The following is a 24,424-nucleotide window of genomic DNA, read 5'->3' as shown; positions in this document are numbered from 1 at the left end:
GGTGAAAAGAGGCGGCTGGCGACACCACTCCTATCTGAGGAGGCATGTGGTAGTCTGCAGCCTCCCCGGATCAGCAGGGGGGGTGGAGCAGTGACCGGGATGGCTCAGAAGAGTTGGCGTAATTGGCCAAGTACAATTAGGGAGAAAATGGTTGGAACCCCCCCCCCTCAAAAAAAATGGAAGGGAGCCCCTGTGACTGAAAAAGGCACAATAAAAACTTTAAAATGGTTGTAATCTACTCTTCATTCTATAGAATTTATTATTCAAAGTTTCCCAGTAGCCTTGAAATGCAAGAAAACAAGTGGTCTTAAAATTTAAGCATGCATCATTTCTTGTTTTAGATGTTAAAACTGAAAAAGCAATTCACTGAAAGTCCCGTTTGTCTTTTGCTGATTTCTTTTGTTGACTACACAAGAGCCATATCCTTAAAGCGGTAAAGAGAGGGGAAAAAAACACATTCACACGATCTTTGATTTGGTTACTGTGAAGTTTTATAATGAGGATTGCTTTCACATTTAAGTTATAATTTGCTTGCATTGGCTTGTTTTATAAAACTGGATTGTATTGTTTGTCTGCAGAGCAGGCAGGGTTTTGACAGCGTCAACCACTGGTGTACAAGTGGCATCACTGAAAACAATACACTGTCAGCTTTTTTCAGAAACTGACCCCCACTTGCAGAAAAGATAGATCTATTTGATTCTTCTAGGGTAGATAGTCCTAACGGGAGTAGCTGAAAGTAGTAGTAGTAGTAGTAGGGGTTGATGGTCATTTTTTGGTAAAGGATTTTCATTTAGCTGTTAGCTTTCCTAAGGTAAAAAAAAAGAAAGAAAAAATCCTCTTCAGAAATGACAACTACTACACTTAAGTCTAAACAATTAAACTTAACCGTTGACATCGAGAACAGCAATGTGGCCAAAAGAGCCCAGACCCACTCCAAGAGATTTAGCTAAATGCAGGTTATATGTGAGAGAGAACACATTATATGGCGTATTAGAAATGAATGTCGATGCTAAATGCTAGCTTTTCATAGACTTAGGGATATAGACAATCGGCTCTGTGCATAACTGTAGTCCACTGACTTCCGGTTTCTACTGCAGTGGTTATACCAGTTTCCTGTTTGTTGTCATGTGCTATTGACAGTGGTGTATTTTTCACAATGCCTGCAAGATTTACCATGGATAAATGTCAACGACATGCACAGAATTGTCGACAAACTTTCACCTGCACCTACCAGTAAATGGGTGAAAAGTTTCAAGTTGTACATATCAAGTTACGTCCACAATTCCGTCCGTCCATCTGCTCATCCTCATAATTGTGGACATAACTTGATATGTACAACTTTTCACCCATTTACTGGTAGGTGCAGGTGAAAGTTTGTCGACAATTCTGTGCATGTCGTGGACATTTATCCATGGTAAATCTTGCAGGCATCGTGAAAAATATGCCATTGTCAGTAGCACATGACAACAAACAGGAAACTGGTATGACCGCTGCAGTAGAAACCGGAAGTCAGTGGACTACAGTTGTACTCCTAGCTGATTGTTTTACATTGATAATCATGTATTTATTAGGTTGTGCCATTGGCTTTGACAAGGTGCCATAAACCTGTAGATCATAAGAACTTTTCAATCCATAAAACATACTTATTTGTTTGACACTAAAATGTGAGTAACTCTATATGGTGCTCTTTATGATTGAACTGTTTTGTCTGCCACCTCTGGTATTGCATGTTGGCCTGGGATTGGGTCCCACCAGGAGCTTTCTCCTGACTGTACATTTTTATCTCCCACTCAGCTTTCCTACTCCTTTGCTAGATGAAAAAAAAAACTCAATTTTTGAACATCTCTTGGAGAGAAAAAATTACCATGTGGGTAGAGGTTTTCAAATTACTGTAACATGATAAATGCGGAAATAGGTCAGCAATTGTTTGGATGGTGTCATCAGCATGGAAATGTTATTACAGCTGTCTGCATTGATGTGTGTTTATTGCATTATCTGTTTCAGGGTGTTGAGTTTGAAATTAGTGAGAAGGTATTCTATGACTCTGACGACGAGAAGAAAGACCATGTGGAGGCCAAGCCCTACATCATGGACCCAGACCACAGACTTCTGCTCAGCAACACCAAACCTCTACTTCAGAGTAGGAACACTGCTGTAAGTTGGACAACCAAAACATCTATCCATCCGTTATCTATACCCGTTTTATCTTGGTCATGGTTGCAGGGTGCTGGAGCCTATTTCAGCATGCATTGGACGCAAGGCAGGATCAACCCCTGGACAGGATGCCAGTCCATCATAGGGTGCAACCAAAACATAAACCTACATGATTATCTTAAAGATTTTCTCTGGGTGTCCGGGTAGCATTGCGGTCTATTCCGTTGCCTACCAACATGGAGATCGGCGGTTTGAATCCTCATATTACCTCCGGCTTGGTCAGGCATCCCTACAGACACAGTTGGCCGTGTCTGCGGGTGGGAAGCCGGATGTAGGTATGTGTCCTGGTCGCTGCACTAGTGCCTCCTCTGGTCGGTCGAGGCGACTTCAGGGGGGGAGGGGGAACTGGGGGAATAGCGTGATCCTCCCATGTGCTACGTCCCCCTGACAAAAATCCTCACTGTCAGGTGAAAAGAAGTGGCTGGCGACTCCACATGTATCGGAGGAGGCATGTGGTAGTCTGCAGCCCTCCCCAGATTGGCAAAGGGGGTGGAGCAGCGACCGGGACAGCTCAGAAGAGTTGAGTAATTGGCCAAGTACAATAGGGGAGAAAAAGGGGGAAATTAAAACAAAAAATGCCAAGGGTGATAAAGTACATTGTGAACAATCCAATCAGAACAGGCAACCCTAAAATTAAGCTTAAGGAAAAAAAATGTAATACAGTCTTAAGCAAATTTAATACACTTGTGTTTGTGACTGCTCCTGAACCTGCCAACATACAAGCAGCTTTGAAGAAGGCAAACGCGTGGGCTTCACTTACGTCTTGCTGCTGTCTCAGAAATCAAGGCTGCATGACAAATGATGCTTTTACTGCCCTATGTCAAGGCACCCGTACGCACACAGAAACACACACCCACTTACTCCTGTAACATGGAGAAATAATGTACTCCACAAATCACTTAAGTATACCAAAACAAAACATGTGGAGACAGGGCAGCATTACACACACATACCTCCCAGAGAAATCCCCAAGATTTTAAAAATAAGTCTATAAGATAAAGAACAGAGTGCAGATTTCCATCATCCACGAGTCTCAAGGTTTCTATTGCTATGTAGCAGCAGAAGGATAAATGCTTCTAAATGAACAGGTTGATTAAGATGTGACATGCTGTGTTTCTACCAGAGAGCTCTTGACACCTTCCATCTTCATAGACTCCTGAGTTCTCTGAGTCAAGCTGCAGCTGTAGACATAGCTCCTCCTGCCTTTCCAAGTGTTGCTGAAAAATGTCCATTTAGTTATAAATTCTTTGAAGTCCTAAGAAGTAATTGTAAGGAAAGGATTTTTTTTAGTGTGCACAGACAGGCATACTTCTTAAAAAAAAAGTTTCATGTTAATTATAAAATCAATTCAGAGACCACAATGAATTACAAAAAGGCAAAATAACGAGCCAGTAAAATGATATTAATTCAATAAATGAAAACAGGAAAAAGCAGATTTGGTTAAAAATTGAAAACTTGGCACCTGGTGGGGCAGCAGACTAATTTGCCACATCTTAACACTGAGGTTCATGGTGCAAATCCAAGGGCTTCTTTCTCTTGTTTGACCAGGCATTGCAGAGAGCACACCTGGCAGTGCTCCTGGGTGGGTAGCCGGCAGGGGACTTGTGTCCCACCATTGTAAATAGTAACTTCTACATGTGGTAGGGCACCTGTACATCCATGGGTGGATCTGTGGGAAATGTTGCAAACGTATCAGAATCAGAAACACTTTATTTGTCATTTTATGGACTTGTGCACATGAAATGAAACGAAACATCGTTTCCCCCAGACCAAGCAGTGCAACACAAAGAAAAAAACACATATCCAAAAACTACAAGAACACATATATCCAAACTAACACACATATCGAAACTAAACAAAAAAAAAGTCACTGTCCAGGAGAACAAACACCAGCCAGGATGACTGTCGGAACTGCCGGTCTGCATGGGCTAGCAGTTAACTTAGCCTGCCCCACTTCCGCGTCCTGTCAGACCACTCTCTGTGTTTCCTCTTCGGGCGCAGCTCCAGTCAGGGCCATCGTCCTTGGGCCCACAGGATGCAGCAGACCAAGCTCCCTCAGCCAATCCAACTAAAGCTCTCCCAGCCAGACACCTTCAACACACCTCCCCACACTCCATACAACGACACTAAAAACACAGTCAAAGGCTAGGCGAGGCCGCCACGAGACCGTCCCTGGTGTTATCGGAACTGCCGGTCTGCATGGGCTAGCAGTTAGCTTAGCCTGCCCTGCTTCCACATCCTGTCAGACCGCCCTCAGTGTTCACCTCTTCAGACACAGCTGCAGGCAGGGCCATGGTCCCTGGGCCTACAGGATGCAGCAGACCAAGCTCTCCCAGCCAATCCAGCACCAGCTCTCCATGCAGCCATCAAACGAAGACAAAACTTAAATGCAGACTTGGACAGACACTGGATGGACGATACTGGGTGAAGCTGCTGCAAACGTGAATTCACGCCACCATCTTCCTACACCGGCACTGGGTGAGGCCGCTGCAAACGTGAATTTGCACTGCCATCTTCCATGTCGCATTTCCTTGGTGAAATCCAAAGCTGGCAAATGGCGAAAAAAAAAAAGTGGTCAGCTGGCTCCATGTGTATTGGGAGGATGCACCTTGAGTGTACATCCTCCCAGGGGTTAATGGTGGGGCCTTAGGAGAAAAAAGAATTGGACATGTCAAACTGTGATGAAAAGGGAGGGAAACAAAACTCAAGAAGCAAGTGTGAGCAAGATTAAAAACAGTACTTTAAAAACTGGAATGCATTTTAAGAATTTATAGGATTGTAAATATGAAAAATCATTTTTATAAACCATTGTTATAATCATTGTTATGATTCTTTTGTTTTCTAAGTATTGTATTGATATTGCTTTTATCTTTCTTTTTTTTGTCCTGTTTTCAGGTAGTGATGTCTGTTGCTCAGCTCTACTGGCACCTGGCCCCAAAGCATGAATTCAGCAGTGTTACTAAATCACTGGTGCGACTACTGAGGAGCCATAGGTAAAGGACAAATCATATATATTTTGCTCATTGGTATATTTGGTCAGTTATCATGAACAACTTGATCAGTGCTACCCTTCTCATTTTATACTGAGGGTATTGCTCCATACATATTTGATTTGGTAATCTGTTCTTTTTCTCGTCTTTTGCACAGAGAAGTGCAATACATTGTGCTTCAGAATATTGCTACTATGTCCATTCAGAGGAAGGTAAGGGATCTCTGGTTGGCAGTTGTCACCATAAATGATGTACAGGGTGTAGACTTCTAATCATGTTAAAAATGATCTCCAACCAGGGAATGTTTGAACTGTACATGAAGAGTTTCTATGTGAGATCCACTGATGCCACCCATATCAAAACACTGAAGGTAACTACTAGCTTATTTTGTGGATGACAAAAAAAAAATCAACAAAACCTTCTTCCATTAAAAATTGACATAACTATTTCAGCTAGAGATCCTGACCAACCTTGCCAATGAAGCCAACATCTCTGTCATCCTAAGAGAATTCCAGGTTTGCCTTCATTTTCATATGATTTCACATATGGCTTACTTACTTCAATCAGTAATTCCCATTACCCCTTTTAAAATGTAGCTTGTGCTCGCTCCAAACTGCTGATACTCCACATTATGACAACCTTGTAAAAAAAAAAAAGAAAGAAAAAAAGTCACACCCCTTCTGCTTGAACTTAGTCTCATCTCTTTTGCAGACCTACGTGAAAAGCCAAGATAAGGCATTTGCAGCTGCTACCATTCAAGCTATTGGAAGGTGTGCCACTAACATTTCTGAGGTTGCAGACACCTGTCTTAACGGGCTGGTTTTGCTACTCTCCAACAGAGATGGTAAAGCCAGATTTTTTTTTCCCCATCTGTTGTGTGTTATTCTCTACAGATTATCATTGATTACAATTATTGGCTGTTACCTTTTAGCTATGCGTTTGTTGAGGCATTGTCATTGTGAGAGAACTTTGAGTTATTTTCTCTCAACAGAAACTGTTGTGGCAGAGAGTGTGGTGGTAATCAAGAAGTTGCTCCAGACCAAGCGTACTCAGCACAGTGAAATCATCAAACACATGGCCAAGCTCCTTGACAACATCACTGTACGATTCAACATTATATTAATCTAACTTTCACTTGTATTTCATCAAAACTGATTTAATGAAGGCCCATTCAATACATGTTTTTTTAAACCTAAAGGGCCAAATTGTTAATGTGACTTCTTGAAGGTATTATTTCAAACAATTACTGTTTTTCCTTCTTGTCCAACTGACTTCTCATCAAAACTCCTAGGTTCCAATGGCCCGGGCCAGCATTTTGTGGTTGATAGGAGAATACTGCGAGAGAGTGCCTAAGATTGCCCCTGATGTACTCCGAAGAATGGCCAAGAGCTTCACTGCAGAGGAGAATATTGTCAAGCTCCAGACTGTTACCCTGGCAGCCAAACTCTACTTGACCAACTCTAAGCAGGTATAGAAACCACAAATACCAAGGCAAGCAACAAGCCAGATTAACCTTGTAAGGGAACATATAGCTCAGTTTTTACATGACCGGATTGATGCATTCATATATGATGCACTTGTTGTGCACACAGCAAGTATTGAGAAACTGAAAATTGTATGTGGTCATTAAATTTCATTAGATTTTTAGAGATTATATTTTGTTAGATAAGCTGATAGTTAGTTCATAGTTTGAGGTAGTGTTAGTTTACAACTCAGACCATACATATCTAGGATCCCTTTAGAATTTTACTCCCTTGCCAACTAAGTTTAAATAATCATAGATATTCTGCACTGTAATATCCTGCATTTCGTTTTATTTGAGCATTGTTATAAGTCAAATTACTTGCTTTCTAAGGGTTACTAGAGTTTTAAGAGCATTTCTGACTGATACCTCTGTAAGAGTTGGTCATGAGACCACAGTAATTTGCACCACACTGTGGGCAGTAATTGACCATTCCTGTAACTGAGGTAAATGTCCTATACACGACTGTGAATGAAAGTGCTTAAGATATTATGATACATATCTTAGCCATGCTTGGTGTCTGTCTACAAACCCATTTTCTGTTGGACGGGGGTGAATATGCCCAGACAACGCCTCCGCAAACAAGGATATCGTTATACTCTTTTCCTCCCAGTAATGTTTTAGGGGTGGATAGAAGTAGAGATGTAGATGATGCAAAAAAAAAGAGTGGAGCTGTAATGGTGCCTCACAGGGAGTTGTAATTCTTGTTTTTACACCTGCCTAAATAATATATATTAGTGCAAGCATTATCTCTCTCAATAAGGGGGCGCTATAAAGCAGGGCAGAGCAAAGGTTTGTCACTCATCTTGTTTGAATTAAGAGCCAAGTCTGCTAGAGGGAAATTCAGGGAAGAGGGAGAAGATAAAAATTTGTTTTTGATTAGAACCTAAGGAAAACAAGGAGTGCTGTAGGTAATTGATACACATTTATAGACACTCAGTAATGGCAATCACCTTTCCTGCTTGCTCAGTACAATGCCCTTGTAAATTAAAATGCTTGTGTGTGGCTTCATTCCACTTTAATTTGGTTTTAACAAATGTTCACTCAGAATTTCATAAACAACTTGTACATCTATCTTAAAGCTTCTCCATCTCGTTTTCCTTTGTGTTCTTTAGACCAAGCTGTTGACCCAGTACATCCTGAACCTTGGCAGATATGACCAAAGCTATGATATCCGAGACCGTACACGCTTCATAAGACAGCTGATTGTGCCCAGCGGGAATAGTGAAGTCCTCAGAAAATATGCACGAAACATCTTATTTGCCCCCAAACCAGCTCCAGTCCTTGAGTCTGCCTTCAAAGGTACTTCATACATCTGAATTGTCAGCTTCTTTTAAATGGTTTTGCCACACATTAAATCCTCCAAGTAACTATAAAATTAAGAACTAAACAAATACTTATGTCCCTTGTCTTTTTGAAATTTATGAGTGAATCCACCTTAACCATGCCTTCATTTTCATTGTATTAGTAAAATAAATTCCAAGTCAAACACATTTTCGGTGGGTGTCGGACTCCGCCAAGGTTGTCCCTTGCCTCCGATTCTGTTTGTGATATTCATGGACAGGATCTCAAGGTACAGCCAAGGTGAGGATTGTGTTCGTTTTGGGAACCTCAGAATAGCATCTCTGCTCTTCGCAGATGCTGTGGTTTTGTTGGCTTCATCAGAACGCGACCTCCAGCGCACACTGGGGTGGTTTGCAGCTGAGTGTGAAATGGCTGGGATGAGAGTCAGCACCTCCAAGTCTGAGGCCATGGTTCTCTACCGGAAAATGGTGGATTGTTCCCTCTGGGTTGGGGATGAGTTGTTGCCTCAAGTGAAGGAGTTCAAGTATCTCGGGGTCTTGTTCACGAGTGAGGGTAGGATGGATTGATGCAGCATCAGCAGTAATGCAGATGTTGTACCGGACCGTTGTGGTGAAGAAGGAGCTGAGCCGGATGGCAAAACTCTCAATTTACCAGTCAATCTTCGTTCCAACCCTCGCCTATGGTCATGAGCTTTGGTAGTGACCGAAAGGGTGAGGTCACGGATACAAGCGGCTGAAATGAGTTTCCTCCGTAGGCTGTCTGGGCTCAGCCTTAGAGATAGGGTGAGGAGCTCGGACATCCGGAGGGAGCTTGGAGTAGAGCCGCTGCTCCTTCACATCGAAAGGAGCCAGTTGAGGTGGTTCGGGCATCTGATTAGGATGCCTCCTGGGTTACTTCCTTTGGAGGTTTACCGGGCACAGCCAACTGGGAGGAGACCCCGGGGTAGACCCAGAACTCGTTGGAGGGACTGCATGTCCATTTATATTCATTTATATTATTTGTCATTTCTGCAATCTTTAAGTGTTTCCCAATCCTCGTCTTCCTTAATCTCTTTTAATCTAATCTAATCTCATTTTTGAGCTTTATTTTCTCATTGTCTTTCTTTTAGATAGAGGCCGTTTCCAATTGGGCACCCTGTCACACAGCCTCAATATTAAAGCGACAGGATACCTGGAGCTTTCAGATTGGCCAGCTATCGCTCCTGACCAAACCGTGAGGAACGTGGAGGTCGTTGAGCCGGTTAGTGACCCATATTCCTTTTTTGTCAGTAAAGAACTTTGGTTCATACATATCAGAGACTCTTTCATTGTTTTTAAATATTGTGTTTTAAGAGTCTCTTATGTATCTCCTTTTGCATTATCTCATTATATCTCTTGTGTTCATTTGTTTGATTGTGTGTTCACGATCAAACAAATTTCTTAGACGATGGCCTGGGGTGGTCATTGCGGAAATGTAGCGTTGGCGGCAGGGTCCGAAATTAACACTCACCACCCGCCAAATGCGAGTAGATTTTGTGATTGGCAAGTAAATCTCAGAAGCCTACCCGCCACATGGCGAGTAATAAAAAAAGTGAAACCCCCCCCCCATCTCTCTCGCTCTCTCTCTCCCTTGCTCCCTCCTTAGCAACACCAATAACATAGCAACAACAATAACCGAAATTAACCAACCAAAGTGCATTTGAACAATAACAATAACAGAAATTAACCAATCAAAGTGCATTAGAATGTTGCTAGACACTACTGGTGGGTAACATTACACACGCACTCGAGAGGAACAACGACAGCAGCACCCGTCAAACTCGGTACTAGCCTACTCTATTCTTTTAACTAACGTTAACGAGCAACACCAGTTATGTGACGATATTAAGAAGGCGCAAAACCACCATCAGAAAGACAACCATGCCCCGAAGAGGAGGAAGAAGCCACCATCACCACCAAACCAAAAAAGAGAAAGTTTAGTGAAAAGTGGAGGTATGACGATAAAGGAGCTGCGAGAGGCTGGCTGGAGTATAATGCACAGACCGTGATAATGATTTGCTCTGTCTGTCGCCAGTGTGCCAAAAGCCATAGCAATTCATTTGTCATCGGTAACAAGATAATGAAGGTTGAAAACATCAAGGAACATGAGACCTCAGGATGTCCCGTTACCTGTATGAATGCCTCTCAGGCTCAATCGGAGCGTGTTCTCGCAACTTCCTCCGTAAAGATGCTAATAGCCATGTCCGAGCAGACCAGCATGAAAATGCAGAGCATGTTTAGGACTGTGCATGCCATTAAGAAGGCGAGGCCACTTTCCGACTTCGAATGGATGTGTGAGTAAGTGAATTTAGTTGTCATCTCAAAATATCCTTATACAGCGTAAACAAAGTGCTGGCTGTAGCTAACGTTAGCCAGCTAGCACTAGTATGTGACACCTAGTTTGCACTAACGTTAGCTGTGTGCTAGCTTCAACACCATGAAACAGGTTAAAACTGATTGGCGGTCCAACCTCAACTCAGACACACTCTTGGATCTACTGATGGTGCAGGTGTCATCTCCCAAGATCAGGGAGTATGACCCAACCAGTGCTGTTGATCTGTGGCACCAAGACTCTGTCAGGAGCAGGAGGCCAGACTTCATGGATGGTGCAAAGAGAGTGGCTGCTGTAGAGTGAGAAGTAGTCTGGGACTAGGGATAGGCATGTGGAGCACTCGAATAGTTATAATAATACTGCAAATAAGACATGAAATCATACTTGTAACATTTTATCGTTTAACCATCGACTAATTTTACATAAAAATATTTTTGCTTCGGATCTGCTCTTGTCACATTTTTAAAAGCTTTTATCAACACAATACCTTATTCTCTCATTGATATGTACTGAAAATGTATGTGTGGCACAAAAAAAGCTACTAATTATTTTGGCCGGTAAAAAATATGCTTGGCCAGTAGATTTTTTCATCTACCAGTCCCCTTGGCTGGTAAGCCAAAAAGTTAATTTCAGACCCTGATTGGGGGATAACTTTAGAGCAAATATATAAGATTGAGGGATATACAATACAATATGGTCAAAATCAAGAAAACACAGAAATTATGTTCTTATTGTCAAGAGTTCCGGTTGTTCTCTGCTAGTATGAGATGTATCTCCATACATGGTCTTAGTCCGCCAAATCTTTATATTGTGGCGGACACTAGGGGCTATGCCTCTCACCCAGCAGGACTGTGAGCTGGGGGTGTGGTTTACGTTCCCAGGCTTGCTGGTGCAGGGTTGTTCCTGCTGTAGTTTGGTTTTGGAGCTGAGGAATAAACATCGAACTCTCCTTCGTCTCCTGTGTTTTTCCTCATCCTGCCACATTGGTGACCCCGAATTGAACATGTTTGGAGCAGAAGAAGAGTGTGAATCCACTTCAGCCACGCCGTCCCAACTCTCACAGCCGGCCGTTCTCGCCGCGGCTGTGAAGCTCCCAGAGTTCTGGCAGAGTGACCCGGCTTCGTGGTTCCAGCATGTCGAGGTGCTGTTCCACCTGCGCGGAATCTCCCCGGACGACTCCAGATACTATTTGGTCGTCGCTGCGCTGGACCAGCAGTCCACACACCGGGCCATGCAGCTGTTGCGCGCCCCTCCGCAACACGATAAATACATCGCCCTCAAACATCTTCTGCTCTGGAGGTACATCCTATCTGCCGCGGAGAGGGCAGATAGAATCCTTTCCCTGTCCGGTTTGGGCGATGGGACGGCTGTGGATCTCATGGACAATATGCTGTCGCTGCTAGGCTCAGACGAAGGTGGATTCCTTTTCCCGCACGTTTTCCTGCGCCAGCTTCCGTCTCCTGTGCGCGCAGCTTTGGCTAACTCCCCGTGTCTGGCCGCTGGTGACTGCCGAGGTTTGGCTGAGGAGGCCGATCGGGTCCTGCTGGCTACCAGACGGTTCTCTGTGCAGAGTGTGGCATTGGAGCCTCTGCAGCCGGCGTCGGAGGACGCGGACCCGGCAATGGTGGCTGGAGTGACTGTCCGGGGACGGCTGGGGGAGGCGTCTTTGTTTCTTCCACCAGCGGTTCGGCGGCAAGGCGAGGCGCTGCGTCCCTCCGTGCACGTTTGAGGCGCCGGGAAACTCCAGGGCCAGTGCTCAGTAGCAGTTGTGGGTGCTGGCGGACGTAGTGAGCTGCTCTTCATTTAGGACACGATGTCAGGAAGACGGTTTCTGGTGGACTCAGGCTTGCAAAAGAGCCTACTCCCTCCTGCTAAGACAGACAGGTCGGCCGAAGGCGGCGGCCCACAGTTAAGTGCAGCTAACGGTGCGTCCATTGCAACGTTTGGCAAAGGTTGGTGACTGTTTGCTTCCACGGGCGCCATTTTGAGTGGGACTTTGTAGTTGCCGCCATTACTGTTCCTATTATCGGCACGGATTTCCTGTGTGCTAATGGTCTGCTGGTTGATGTTGCAAACCGCCGTTTAATTGATGCTGTGTCTTTCGCCACTTTTCCGTGCGAGACAGGGGGAGCCGGGCCGTTAACACACGCTAACTTTTTAGCATTAGGTGATGTTTTTCAGCGTTTGCTGGTGGATTTTCCATCGGTGACTACACCTGCCTTTTCCACCGCGGTTACTAAACACGGGGTAGAACATTTCATTCCTACTGTGGGACCGCCAGTTTTTGTGCGCGCGCGGCGCCTCAACGCAATAAAATTGGCTTCAGCTAAGGAGGAGTTCGCCATCATGGAGCGTCTGGGTATAGTGAGGCGTTCCAACAGCCCGTGGGCCTCGCTGCTTCACATGGTGCCCAAGGCGGATGGGTCGTGGCGGCCTTGCGGCGACTTTCGCCACCTGAACAACGTCACCGCCAATGACCGCTATCCCATCCCACACATACAGGACTTTTCCATACGCCTGGCAGGTACCACTATTTTCTCTAAGGTGGACCTGGTGCGCGGCTATCATCAGGTTCCCGTGCGCGCAGAGGACATGCCCAAGACCGCAGTGATCACTCCATTTGGGCTTTTTGAGTTCATGTGCATGCCTTTTGGCTTGAAGGGGGCAGCGCAAACCTTTCAGAGGCTGATGGACTCGGTGTTGCGTGACCTTGCTTTCGTGTTCGTTTATCTCGACGACATATTAGTGGCCAGTCCGTCAGCTGAAGAGCACCTGGCGCACCTGAAACAGGTTTTCCATCGTCTGGACGAACACGGCCTTGATAGTCAACCCGGCCAAGTGTCAGTTTGGACTGCTGGTGATTGACTTCTTGGGTCACCGCATTTCGCCACAAGGCGTGGTCCCATTGCCTTCTAAGGTGCAAACGGTGGTGGAATTTCCCCGCCCAGTCTCTGTTAAGGCATTGCAGAAATTCTTGGGCATGGTGAATTTCTATAACCGTTTCCTCCCTCGCGCTGCCCACCTCCTTCAGCCACTTTACGAAGCCCTGGGGCTTAAGAAGGCTAACAACCCTGTCGACTGGACTCCCGAACTGGTCCAGGCCTTTGACGGAGCTAAGTGCGCCCTGGCTAACGCTGCCCTCCTCGCCCATCCCACACCCACGGCGTCCATAGCTTTAACAACTGATGTGTCTGACATAGCCGTGGGGGCTGTGGTTGAACAGCGTGTGGTGAATGCGTGGCAGTCACTCACATTTTTTAGCCGCAAACTGCGAGATAGCGAGCGCAAGTACAGCGTTTTTGACTGGGAATTGCTGGCACTGCACCTTGCAACCCAACATTTCCGCTTCCTGCTGGAGGGTCGCCCATTCACGGCTTATGTGGATCATAAACCGCTGACTTTCGCCATGTCCAAGGTAACTGAGCCGTGGTCTGCTCGTCAGCAGCGCCACCTAGCGGCAATCTCCGAGTTCACAACGGACATTCAGCATGTGGCCGGGAAGTCCAACCCTGTTGTTGATTGTCTGTCACGTGTGCTTGTGTGTCCTGTGCACTTCTGTGTGGATTTCTCCGCTATGGCTGCCGACCAGCCCAGCGACCCGGACGTCCTTGCTCTTAGGTCAACGTGTACCGGCCTCAAGCTAGAGGACGCTGTGATGCAGGAAGGCAGTCCTGCCCTCCTCTGCGATGTCTCCACCGGCCATCCTCGCCCCATTGTACCAGTGGCCTGGCGCTGTCGAGTTTTCGGTTCGATTCACTCCGTCTTGCACCCTGGCGTTCGGGCGTCAGTGAAGTTGGTCGGTTCCAAGTTCATCTGGCCTGGCCTCCGCAAGGACGTAAAGGGGTGGGCAGCTGCATGTGTAGCGTGCCAGTGTGCTAAGGTCCACCAGCACACTAAGTCGCCCCTCGAACCGTTTCCGATCCCGGCCAGACGTTTCGACCACGTGCTTGTGGACCTGGTGGGCCCTCTACCTTCTTCACAGGGTTTTACGCACCTGCTCACAATGGTAGATCGGACCACCAGGTGGCCAGAGGCTGTCCCTCTGTCCTCCACAACATCCTCGGATGTTGCACGCGCTTTTCTTTCCCCCTGGGTCGGCCGTTTCGGCATTCCGTCAGATATCACCTCAGACAGGGGCCCTCAGTTTGTGTCAGAGCTCTGGTCGGCACTTGCGCGATCCTTGGGTGTGCAGGTACACCGCACTACCGCGTACCACCCTCAGGATAACGGCTTGTGTGAACATTTTCACCGGTTGCTCAAGGCAGCGCTGCGCTCTCGGATGGTAACTGGGCGGATCGTTTACCTAGGGTTATGCTCGGGTTGCGTTTGGCTCCTGAGGAGGACCTCGACGCTTCGCCCGCTGAGCCGGTGCTGGGTCAGCCGCTCCGCGTCCCTGGGGAATTTTTGCCTGGGAGTTCCACTCCTCGACCCCGTCCGGCTGTTTATCCTTTTTTGTCCGACAGCACTCGGGTTCCAGGCCCCGTTCACCACTGTTTTCCGCAGTCATTCGTGCCTGCGGAGCTCATGTCGGCTCGTTTTGTTTTTGTACGGCATGATGCTCACCGCTCGCCCCTCCAACCCCCATACGATGGCCCATTTCGGGTTCTTGAGACGGGTCCTAAGGGTTTTGTGCTGGATATGGGTGGGTGTAGGGAGCGTGTCACGCTTGATAGGCTTAAACTGGTGCACAGGGTGGCAGGCGAAGTTGTTTTTCCAGCCCAGGTTCCCCGTCGGGGTCGTCCTCTTTCCAGGACCCCGGCAGTGTCTTCATGGGTTCAGCGTTCTGCTTCTCAGCCGGCATTGGACTGTGTTTCACCTACTGTTTCGGCTGAGGGACGGCGCAGCCGTTATGGCAGGCTGCTTAAGCCTCCAGTGAGACACTAATTTTCTTTCCAGGAGTCCCTTCTGGGTGTTCGGGGGGGGGGGGCTGTGTGGCGGACACCAGGGGCTATGCCTCTCACCCAGCAAGACTGTGAGCTGGCGGCGTGGTTTACGTTCCCGGGCTTGCTGGTGCAGGGTTGTTCCTGCTGTAGTTTGGTTTTGGAGCTGAGGAATAAACATCAAACTCGCCTTCGTCTCCTGTGTTTTTCCTCATCCTGCCACAATATATCAGTTTCATTACTGCCAAGAATATAAACTTAGCACAAAAAATAAGGAAATTTGTGTTTGGTAGATTATTTCTTTGTTGTAACAATGCTTCTTGGCAATAAATCTTATATCAGGCACCTGATTGTCAGCACCTGGGGTACCAGAAGCTCAAAACAAGAGTCAATAGCAACAGCAAAATAAGCTGTTTGGCATTGGCAGAGAAGATTTGGCAAATGTTTCATGGGCGCACTTTCTGGTAATAGCTTTCCTTCCAGCTGCATTTAAAATCCAAACTAGATATCAGTCATAAGAGGTAAGATTTTCTGATGGCAGGGTGCCAAAATACAGGGTCTCTAGTTTAAATGGGACATCCACCTGAATTACATTTTGCAAAACTTTATGAACCTCCTGCCAGAAAGGAATTAATATTAGGCAAGATCAGAATATATGATAATGATTTGCCTCAGAGAAACCACACTGTCTCCAGCAGTTGGAAGATTTGGTATAATGACTCTTGAACTGGCGTAATAAAGAACCTAATGAGGTTTATCCACCAAAACACTCTCCATAAAGCTGAACGTGAAGTTTTCCATTGCAGCTCACATAAATTCTTCCATTCCTCTTCTATTATTCCAAGGTTTCCTTTCTTTTCCCATTTTTTTTCACATATAATGAGTAACATTTTCTTGGTTGTAGACCCTTATAAAGTTTTGAGATGGTTTTTTGGTTGAGTTCGAAACATAAGCCTCTGAAGATTTTTAGTATAATATTAGTATTAGTATATTTGTTTATTTATCTTCATTAATTGCTCAATATAACGTCGAACTTGAAGAAATCTGGAAAAATCATTATTATTCAAGCCATGCTGCATCTTCAAATTTTGGAAACTCTTCATGGACCCCTGATGCAAAAAAAGTACAGTACGCTGTTAAGCCTTGAGTCACCCACCCTTTAAACCTTACATCTAATCTATTAGGTACAAAATCCGGGTCATATGCACACCATCTCAAAACTTTATAGCGTCCTTGAAATTATTTTGGACTATTACATTTGTCCACAGTTTAAGTGGCAAATGAATCCATGGATTTCCCAAATGAATTAAGTTATTCAGCAAAACCTTTTCCCCAATTACAGCTTGAATTGGATACTCCTCTGTTATAGCCTCCTCAATCCCCTTCCACCTAGCAAAATATTCTGGATTACACTAACAGGTCTTAATTGAGCTGCAATATAATAATCTTTTAGACACGGGATGCGACCCCTCCCTTGATTTTTTGCTAACTTTAGACTCTGATATCTAATTGTAGGTCTTTGCCCTTGCCAAATGTACCTCGAAATAAGTTTGTCCCATTCCTGAAATTGTTGGTCAGATAGATCTAGTGGAAGGGACTGGAAGAGATACAGCAATTGGCTGATTCAATTCGAGGACTAAAATTAAGAAGAGGTATTACGTCCCATCTCTTTATGTCTTCCCTAATCTTTTGATTAAGAGGGAGGAAATTGATGAACAGTTTTGTTAAATCTTTTGGTATGGACCCTTTTACAGTTGGTAAACAGTGATCACGTGATTTTTGCTGCCAAAATACGCGCGCATACTATGCGTGACGTAGGTCATAAAAGGGTCTCTATTTACTCCCAAATATCGCATGGATTCTGCTTCCCACTGTAACTGAAACTTTGTTGTCATGTTTTTTGAGGAGCTATACAAAAAACTGAGAATTTGTGTTTTTAAAATATTCAGTTTATTACCAAAGAAGGAACCATATTTTAGAAGTGAGAATAACTATACTAGTGAATCGTCCAGGTTGGATAGCTCTATTAATACGTTGTCAGCAAATAAGGAAATCTTTTGTTCTCCTCCCTTCATAGCTATCTACTCATATATTTTCGGAATGTGTGTGTGTGTGGTGTTAGCGTAGATAGCGGGACCGAAAACTAAAGCACTTATGATCCTAATTCTTTTTGGAGGTGGTAGGTATTGTCTCAGAGAGGACCAGAAAAATAGCAGAAAATTAAAATAATTATAATAATTATGCAAAATATGCATTTTCTAAAAATGGCTAAAAAACACTTTTCTCGGCATTTCAGATGATTCTGAGCATTGGGGGGGGAGTTGGAGTGGGGGGGGGGTTTAGGGGCAGGGGGAAGGCGGTTAGCTGGCAGGATGAAGAGGAGGGAGATTTAGACGGGTGGATAACCAAACCGCTACATTTTAGCGGGGTTCTTCTATCTACTCATATATTTTCATTATGTGTGTGTGTGTGGTGTTAGTGTGTGTGTGTGTGTGTGTGTGTGTGTGTGTTAGTGTAGATAGCGGGACCGAAAACTAAAGCACTTATGATCCTAATTCTTTTTGGAGGTGGTAGGTATTGTCTCAGAGAGTAAGGGGAAAATCCAAGAAAATAAAAATTATGCATAATTATGCATAAATATGCTAAATCTGCATTTTTCTAAAAATGGCTAAAAACCACTTTTCTCTGCATTTCAGATGATTCTGAGCATCTTTGATTTTTTCACCTATATACAAAAAAATTTCTGGGACTTAGAAATAAATGTTTATGTTTTGGCATTATGCAAAATATATGCATTTTTGCAAAAATGCACTTATGATCCTAATTTTTTTTTTGGAAGTGGTAGGTATTGTTCCAGAGAGGACCAGAAAAATAGCAGAAAATTAAAATATAATTATAATAATTATGCATAATTATGCAAAATATGCATTTTCTAAAAATGGCTAAAAACCACTTTTCTCGGCATTTCAGATGATTCTGAGCATTTGGGGGGAAGGAGTTGGAGTGAGGGGGTAAACCACTTTTCTCGGCATTTCAGATGATTCTGAGCATTTGGGGGGAGGGAGTTGGAGTGGGGGGTGGGTTTAGGGGCAGGGGGAAGGCGGTTAGCTGGCAGGATGAAGAGGAGGGAGATTTAGACGGGTGGATAACCAAACCTCTACATTGTAGCGGGGTTCTTCTAGTCCCTTTAGTATTTTTACTCTGAATAATCCACTGGCTCAGGTGTTCAATAAAAATTGCAAACAAGAGAGGACTAATTGGAAAGCCCTGTCTTGTTCCTCGTTCTAAAACAAAGGGGTGGATACTGCTCCATTTATCTCAGTTCTTGCCTTTGGTTTATCATAAAGAGCTTGTATTGTTTTAATAAATGTACTATGAAAGCCAAATGTATCCAAAACTCTGCATAAAAACGACCAATTCACACAATCAAAAGCCTTTTCCGCATCTAGACCCACCAACACCACTTCTAAATTATATTCTGTTATATGGTTAATTACATGTGAGGTCCGTCTAATGTTATCTTGAGTTTCTTTGGCGAACAAAGCCTGTCTGATCTAGGCCAATGATTTTTGGTAAAAGTTCCTCTATTAGTTTTGCCAATATATGTTTACAAATTTTATAATCCTGGTTTAACACACTTACACGTCTAAAGTTGCCACAATCCAATTTATCCTTTCCTGCCTTTGGGATCAGTGAAATTACTCTTCCCTATATCTTACTCTCCTTAAGGACCCAGTTAAAGGTGGACTGTATGACAGGGATCAATGAATCCTTCATTACTTTGTACCATTCCGAGGGGAACCCATCTGGGCCCGGGGCTTTGTTTGATTTGAGATGAGCTATAGCTGTGCTAATTTCTTTCTCCGATTTTTCATCTGCAAGCTGATTACTCTGCTCACTGGTTAATTTAGATAGGCGAATTGTCTTAAAGCAATCCTCCATTTTTACTTTGTCAAACTAAGGCTGGGAATATAAACTCCGATAAAATGATTCAAAATAACTTTGTAGATCTTTAAATTTGTAGCGTATAAGGTTAGTCAAAGGGCTTTTAATTCTATGAATTGAATTCTCAGCCTGTTGTTTTTTCAGTTTATAAGCTAACAATTTGCTGGTTTTTCCTCCCCCTTCATAATATTTCTGTTTTGTAAATATTAACCTTTTCGTATTTCTTTTGTGTAGATCTCATTTATTTCATTCTTTTTCTTCGTTAGTTCTCTAACTTTTTTGTCAGCTGTGTCTTTGTGGTCTTGTTCTAATTGTTTCAGTTCTGGTTGTAGGTGATCTAACTTTTTTTGCCAAGACCTCTTTAAGTGAGAACTGTAGCCAATTATTTTACCTCATAGAACAGCTTTACATGCATCCTCAAGTATCAGAGGAGAGACCTTGCTATTATCATACTGTTCCAAGTATTCTTTAATATCCACTTCGATTTGGTCCTTCATATGGTTCAGGATGTGAGTATTTAATCTCTACAAAGTATTTCTTTGATCCAGTTCAAGATTCAGTTTTAAGTAAAGAGGACTATGGTCCGACAGATCCATAATACCTATGTCACAGTCACCAACCCTATGTAGGTCTTTGCCAAAGGTAAAATAATAATAATATATCCTTGAGTGTACTGAGTAACGGTTGGAGAAATATGTGTAGTCCCTCCTTAATGCATTTAATTATCTCCAGACATCTACTAACCCAAAATCATTGATTGCAGAGTTAAATTTCTTATTTATCAGTTAGGCTGAGTTATGTGTGCATTTGAAGAATCCAGATTAGGGTTTACTCTAATGTTAATATCCCCACTGCAAATCAGGACCCCCTGAGTTTCTGTTATTATCAATTCAAATAATTGTCTAAAGAAATTCCATTCAGAATTAGGGGGAGCATAAACGTTTAGTAAAGTTATCAATGATCCTCCCAATTTTCCTCTTATCAAAACATATCTCCCCCTGTAGCTTTCTTTTCAGATATAAGTTCAAAACTAATTTTGCTTGATTGGTATCACCACTCCCCTCCTGTGTCCAGCCGAATATGATGAAAACTGGTATTTAAAGCGCATTCTTTTTAGTTTAGCATGCTCCATGTCTTTAAGGTGTGTTTCTTGCAACAAAAAAAAAGCGACTTTATTTATTTTCAATTTGGATTATAGCTTGTTTCTTTTGATTGGATTGAATAAACCATTTACGTTATAAGTTACAATCTTAACTGCTTTCATTTAGCCTCCAATAAAAATGTCAACACAAATATCGATTGTAAACTTAATGTATCAAAGGCAACACCTCAGAGGCTGCAGAGAATGGCAGCAAAAGAAAAAAAAGCCCTTGAATGGGCAAGAACATGGTAAGAACACAAAGACTGAACATGTTACACATAAGAAATAAAAACAAATAAAACAAAGTCATAACTGAAAAATTAACTTCCATATGTAGGGTCTTCATTGTGACCCTAAATAAGCCCAGATGGAGAGAGGGTTTTGAAGAGAATCCCCTGCCCCAATTTGGTGGGAGAGGGACCTCATTTGCCAACCAACAGGCCTTTGTCCATTGTTTTTCTAAAATGTATTTCTGATTTTTTTTTCCCCTCCTTTTTTTCTCCCTATTTAGTGGCCAGTTGATCCCTATTCTAGATCAAACACCCACCTTCATACTGTATGTGTTCACCAACTGCATCTCTCTGACCGGCAGTGTCAAAGGAACTGCCTCGCCACCTCCATGACAAGGCGAACCAAGCCAACGCCTGTTTTCCCGGCACACACAGAGATGTATATCATGTGACGAACACAAGCCGACTCCTCCCTTCTCCCAAAACAGCATTTGCCAATGTTGCTGCTTCATTGACTCCGGCCGTAGTCTGATCTGGCGAGACCGAGGCACGAACCCCGGTCCCCAGTGGGCAACTACATCAACACAAAGCCAATGCTTAGACCGTTGCACCATCGCGGAGGCCAGCTTTGTCCATTCTGATAACCATTGAGGTCTATGGCTAAGGAACAACCCCCAACCATTAAAAGTATATTCATAGTAATCGCCAACAAGATGCTACTCTAATATGTAGTAATTATTTACAGTCTGTTATCCCATGACTAAAAACTATGTCCTCGGCTCCCCCTTTTTTAAAGAGACTCACCCTGTCTTCTTTTGACTCACCAGTAAGCATCAGTTTCCTGTTCTTTCAGTCATGTACAGTCACACTGGGTCCTGGTGCCTAAAAGCCTGGAGCCCTTCCCTGTAGTCCGGAAGTCTGCCAGTATCTCACTGCTTCTCTGCTCTCCTGCTTGTGCGCCATGATAAATGCTGAACCTGATCCAGAAGAGAGACAGGGTGTTTGATTACAGCTGGGAGACCTCTCTTTGCCATGTCTCCAGTTGCTTCTTCCACTGATCCGTACAGTACTGTTACTTCTTGGAGGAAATCTCTTAGCTTGGCTGGGAACGGAGTTTGAAATCAGATGTTCTTCTCCTTTAACATTGATTTCGCATCAGTGTACTCCCTTCGCTTTTTCAAAACATCAGGTGCATAGTTGTGATTGAGATTTACCCTTTTTCCAAGATGTTCAAATTCCTGCTTTTGCCAAGCCAGTCTCAATATTTCTTCTTTCATTCAGTAGCTTGACATTTTGACTACAGTGGACCTCGGTGAGGCATCTGAGAGCGGCTTTGACATCGGGGCGCGGTGCACTCTTTCAATTCATAATTCCAACAAGGCAGGAGCTCCAAATTTTCCCATAACAGGTGCTCTACAAAGGAAACCATTGACGGAGAGTCCTCCTTGAGTCCCTCTTTTAACGTCATAGATTCTGATATTGTCTCATCTGGAACGACCCTCTAAGTCCATCAGTTTAGCATCCAGGTGAATCTGAAATTTCAGCAGCTCATTTATGGCTCCCTCCGTAGTTTGAATTCAGGTTTCGGCCGCATCAATCCTCTCTTCCACCTCCCTGATTCTTGTTAGTTTTGTTTATTTCGTCTCGAATTACTTTCAGCTGCTGACTGTTAGCTTTCCTAAACTCCCTCAGTTCTTTAAGTATGAGACCCAGGTTCATATTGTCCATTTGTTCTTCACCGAGGTCCGTTTGCATATCATTATCCTCCATAGCGCTGCTAGCCGGGGAAGCCTGGCTGACTCCATCTTCTTCGAGTAACTCAAACTGAATTGACTTCTTTTTATTAGGCATTTTCGAAGCCCACAATCTTGAATCAAATTGAATCAAAACGTTTTGTAGATTCGAGTCGTAGTGGGCTTTTAATTTTTAACTTTGTCTGGAGCACGTTTTCCTATGCTGCCATCTCCTCACTTGCTAACTCGGAAGCCCCAAGATCTGTTTTCACTTTTAAATGAAAGTCTTTTTATGTTGATCAGTCAAGAAATCCATATTAAATCCACTGTGATTCAATGCTGTCAAACAATAAAACATAAAAACATCCAAGGGGGTGAATATAGGCACTGTATATTTTTGATGATTGGAGAAATCTAGTCCATTCCTGATCTTGCCTGTCCCTAAACCTTGTGTGCTTTAATGCTGTTTTGCTTTAATTGTCATACATGACCAGCTCCAATCACTATGTCTCAGGTAAAGGAGTGGGCAGCATCAGTAGGACACCCAAAGTCAGCCAAATCGGATGACAAGTTCTACTCCGACTCTGGAGAGGATGATCATGAAGCGGAGGAAGAAGGGTCTGAAAGCAGCAGCAGCAGTGAAAGCAGCAGTGGCAGTAGAAGTAGTGAAGGTGTTTGTTTTGTTATTTATATATATATATAAATATGTGTGTGTGTGTGTGTGTATCTATACGTGTGGAAAAATATTTTTGATTCTCCATATTAATATGTCTGAGAATATTTACCATAAATGTTTGTGTAATTGGATGTGTTTTGAGAGTGTGCTTATTTCCACAGAGTCGGACAGTGAGGATGAGAGCGGTGACAAGAGTAGTGAAGAGTCAGAGAGGAGTTCCAGTGAATCAGGAAAAAGTTCCAGTGAATCTGAATCAGAACAAAAAAAGAAGAGAAAGACAAAGGCTGCACAGAAGAAGGGCAAGCAAACAGCTGTTGACAGGTACAATGATGAAGTGTTCTTTATAGTACGAAAGAAAAATGTCCTTCCTCTTTAATTTAGTGTGTCCAGATGTTGCATGTTTCCTTCTCCCTCAGGTAGACTGTGGTAATTGAACAGGTGTGTGTTTGTTGGAGATGCTCCTCCAGATATAAGACCTTACTTTATTCACTTATAATTTACATCACTGCTCAATTTTAAAATCTCTTAAACACCTTTGTAAAACCTCTTAGTACAGCATTGGGCAACACAGCCCACAAGGCTGTGTGCTTAATGGACGTCATCGTCTTCCTCGCCCTCCTCACAATCAGTCACTCAGAGACTGGCAGTGCTACTAGATCATTTGTATTGTTATTGTAGATCAATTAACAAGCTAATCGAGAGGAATTTTAGTCCAGTAGTGTTACCCGTATTTACATGGCAAATGGATAATAACTTTTGATTGGTCATTTAGCAGCCTGGTGTTACCATTGAGTGACATTTGAATCTTTACTGTTGAATATGCTCACGCACACTCTTACACGCTGGCAAGTTTAGTTTCTTATACAGTCTGCTTAATCTGCTCATGAGCACACAAACTCGCATAGAATGTACCTGCTTTTGCTGTGTGACAAGCCGCCGGGTGACCCTTCTCCCTCCCTTAGAGAATATAATTAGAGCAACTCACCCCAGTACGCACGCACACAGACGTACATACAAACTCACAGACACACCATCACACACACAAACCAGCTACACACAATAGAGTAATTAGAGCAGTTCACCCCAGTTCTTTCACAACAAACAAAGCATTATGCCCTCATTATGTCATTTCAGGCAGGTCCTAATCAGGCCCACTGTGATTTATATCACTTTTTCCTGTTCACAACAAATGAAATCTGTTGGCCAAATTGAGACTGGCTTTTCATCATCGCCCAAGTGAAAAAGCCAGCTGCCGTCACAATTCTTCGCATTAGTTTGACAGCTGAAAATCCCAGGCAGGCGGAGTAAACACTCATTATAGGGACAAATTAAGGAGACCGAGCAAGAGAATAGGAGTGGAAAAAATCTTTTGAGTCAAAGAAACAGTAAATTAACTTCCCGAAACAAAAACTTATTGATCTTTGTTGTTCTGACCGAAT

The 24,424-nt window shown here is 43.6% G+C and overlaps 1 protein-coding gene across 1 annotated transcript in view; it reads left to right on the top strand.

The window, feature by feature from the left end:
* The window catches only part of LOC130112270 (AP-3 complex subunit beta-1-like), a 105,866-nt gene that overhangs the window by 27,614 nt on the left and 53,828 nt on the right, over window positions 1-24,424 (top strand). Inside the window, exons 8-19 of the mRNA XM_056279559.1 lie at window positions 2,005-2,154; window positions 5,110-5,207; window positions 5,362-5,416; window positions 5,503-5,574; window positions 5,657-5,719; window positions 5,916-6,048; window positions 6,196-6,305; window positions 6,496-6,672; window positions 7,842-8,028; window positions 9,140-9,270; window positions 22,824-22,980; window positions 23,147-23,306. Coding sequence (XP_056135534.1) covers window positions 2,005-2,154; window positions 5,110-5,207; window positions 5,362-5,416; window positions 5,503-5,574; window positions 5,657-5,719; window positions 5,916-6,048; window positions 6,196-6,305; window positions 6,496-6,672; window positions 7,842-8,028; window positions 9,140-9,270; window positions 22,824-22,980; window positions 23,147-23,306 — 1,493 coding nt within the window. The remainder of the gene's footprint in view (window positions 1-2,004; window positions 2,155-5,109; window positions 5,208-5,361; window positions 5,417-5,502; window positions 5,575-5,656; window positions 5,720-5,915; window positions 6,049-6,195; window positions 6,306-6,495; window positions 6,673-7,841; window positions 8,029-9,139; window positions 9,271-22,823; window positions 22,981-23,146; window positions 23,307-24,424) is intronic.

Source organism: Lampris incognitus, chromosome 5 (genome assembly GCF_029633865.1).
Source record: "Lampris incognitus isolate fLamInc1 chromosome 5, fLamInc1.hap2, whole genome shotgun sequence".
Lineage (NCBI taxonomy): Eukaryota > Metazoa > Chordata > Actinopteri > Lampriformes > Lampridae > Lampris > Lampris incognitus.
Note: the sequence above shows the minus strand (reverse complement) of the source record. Positions and strands in the feature narration are given on the sequence as shown.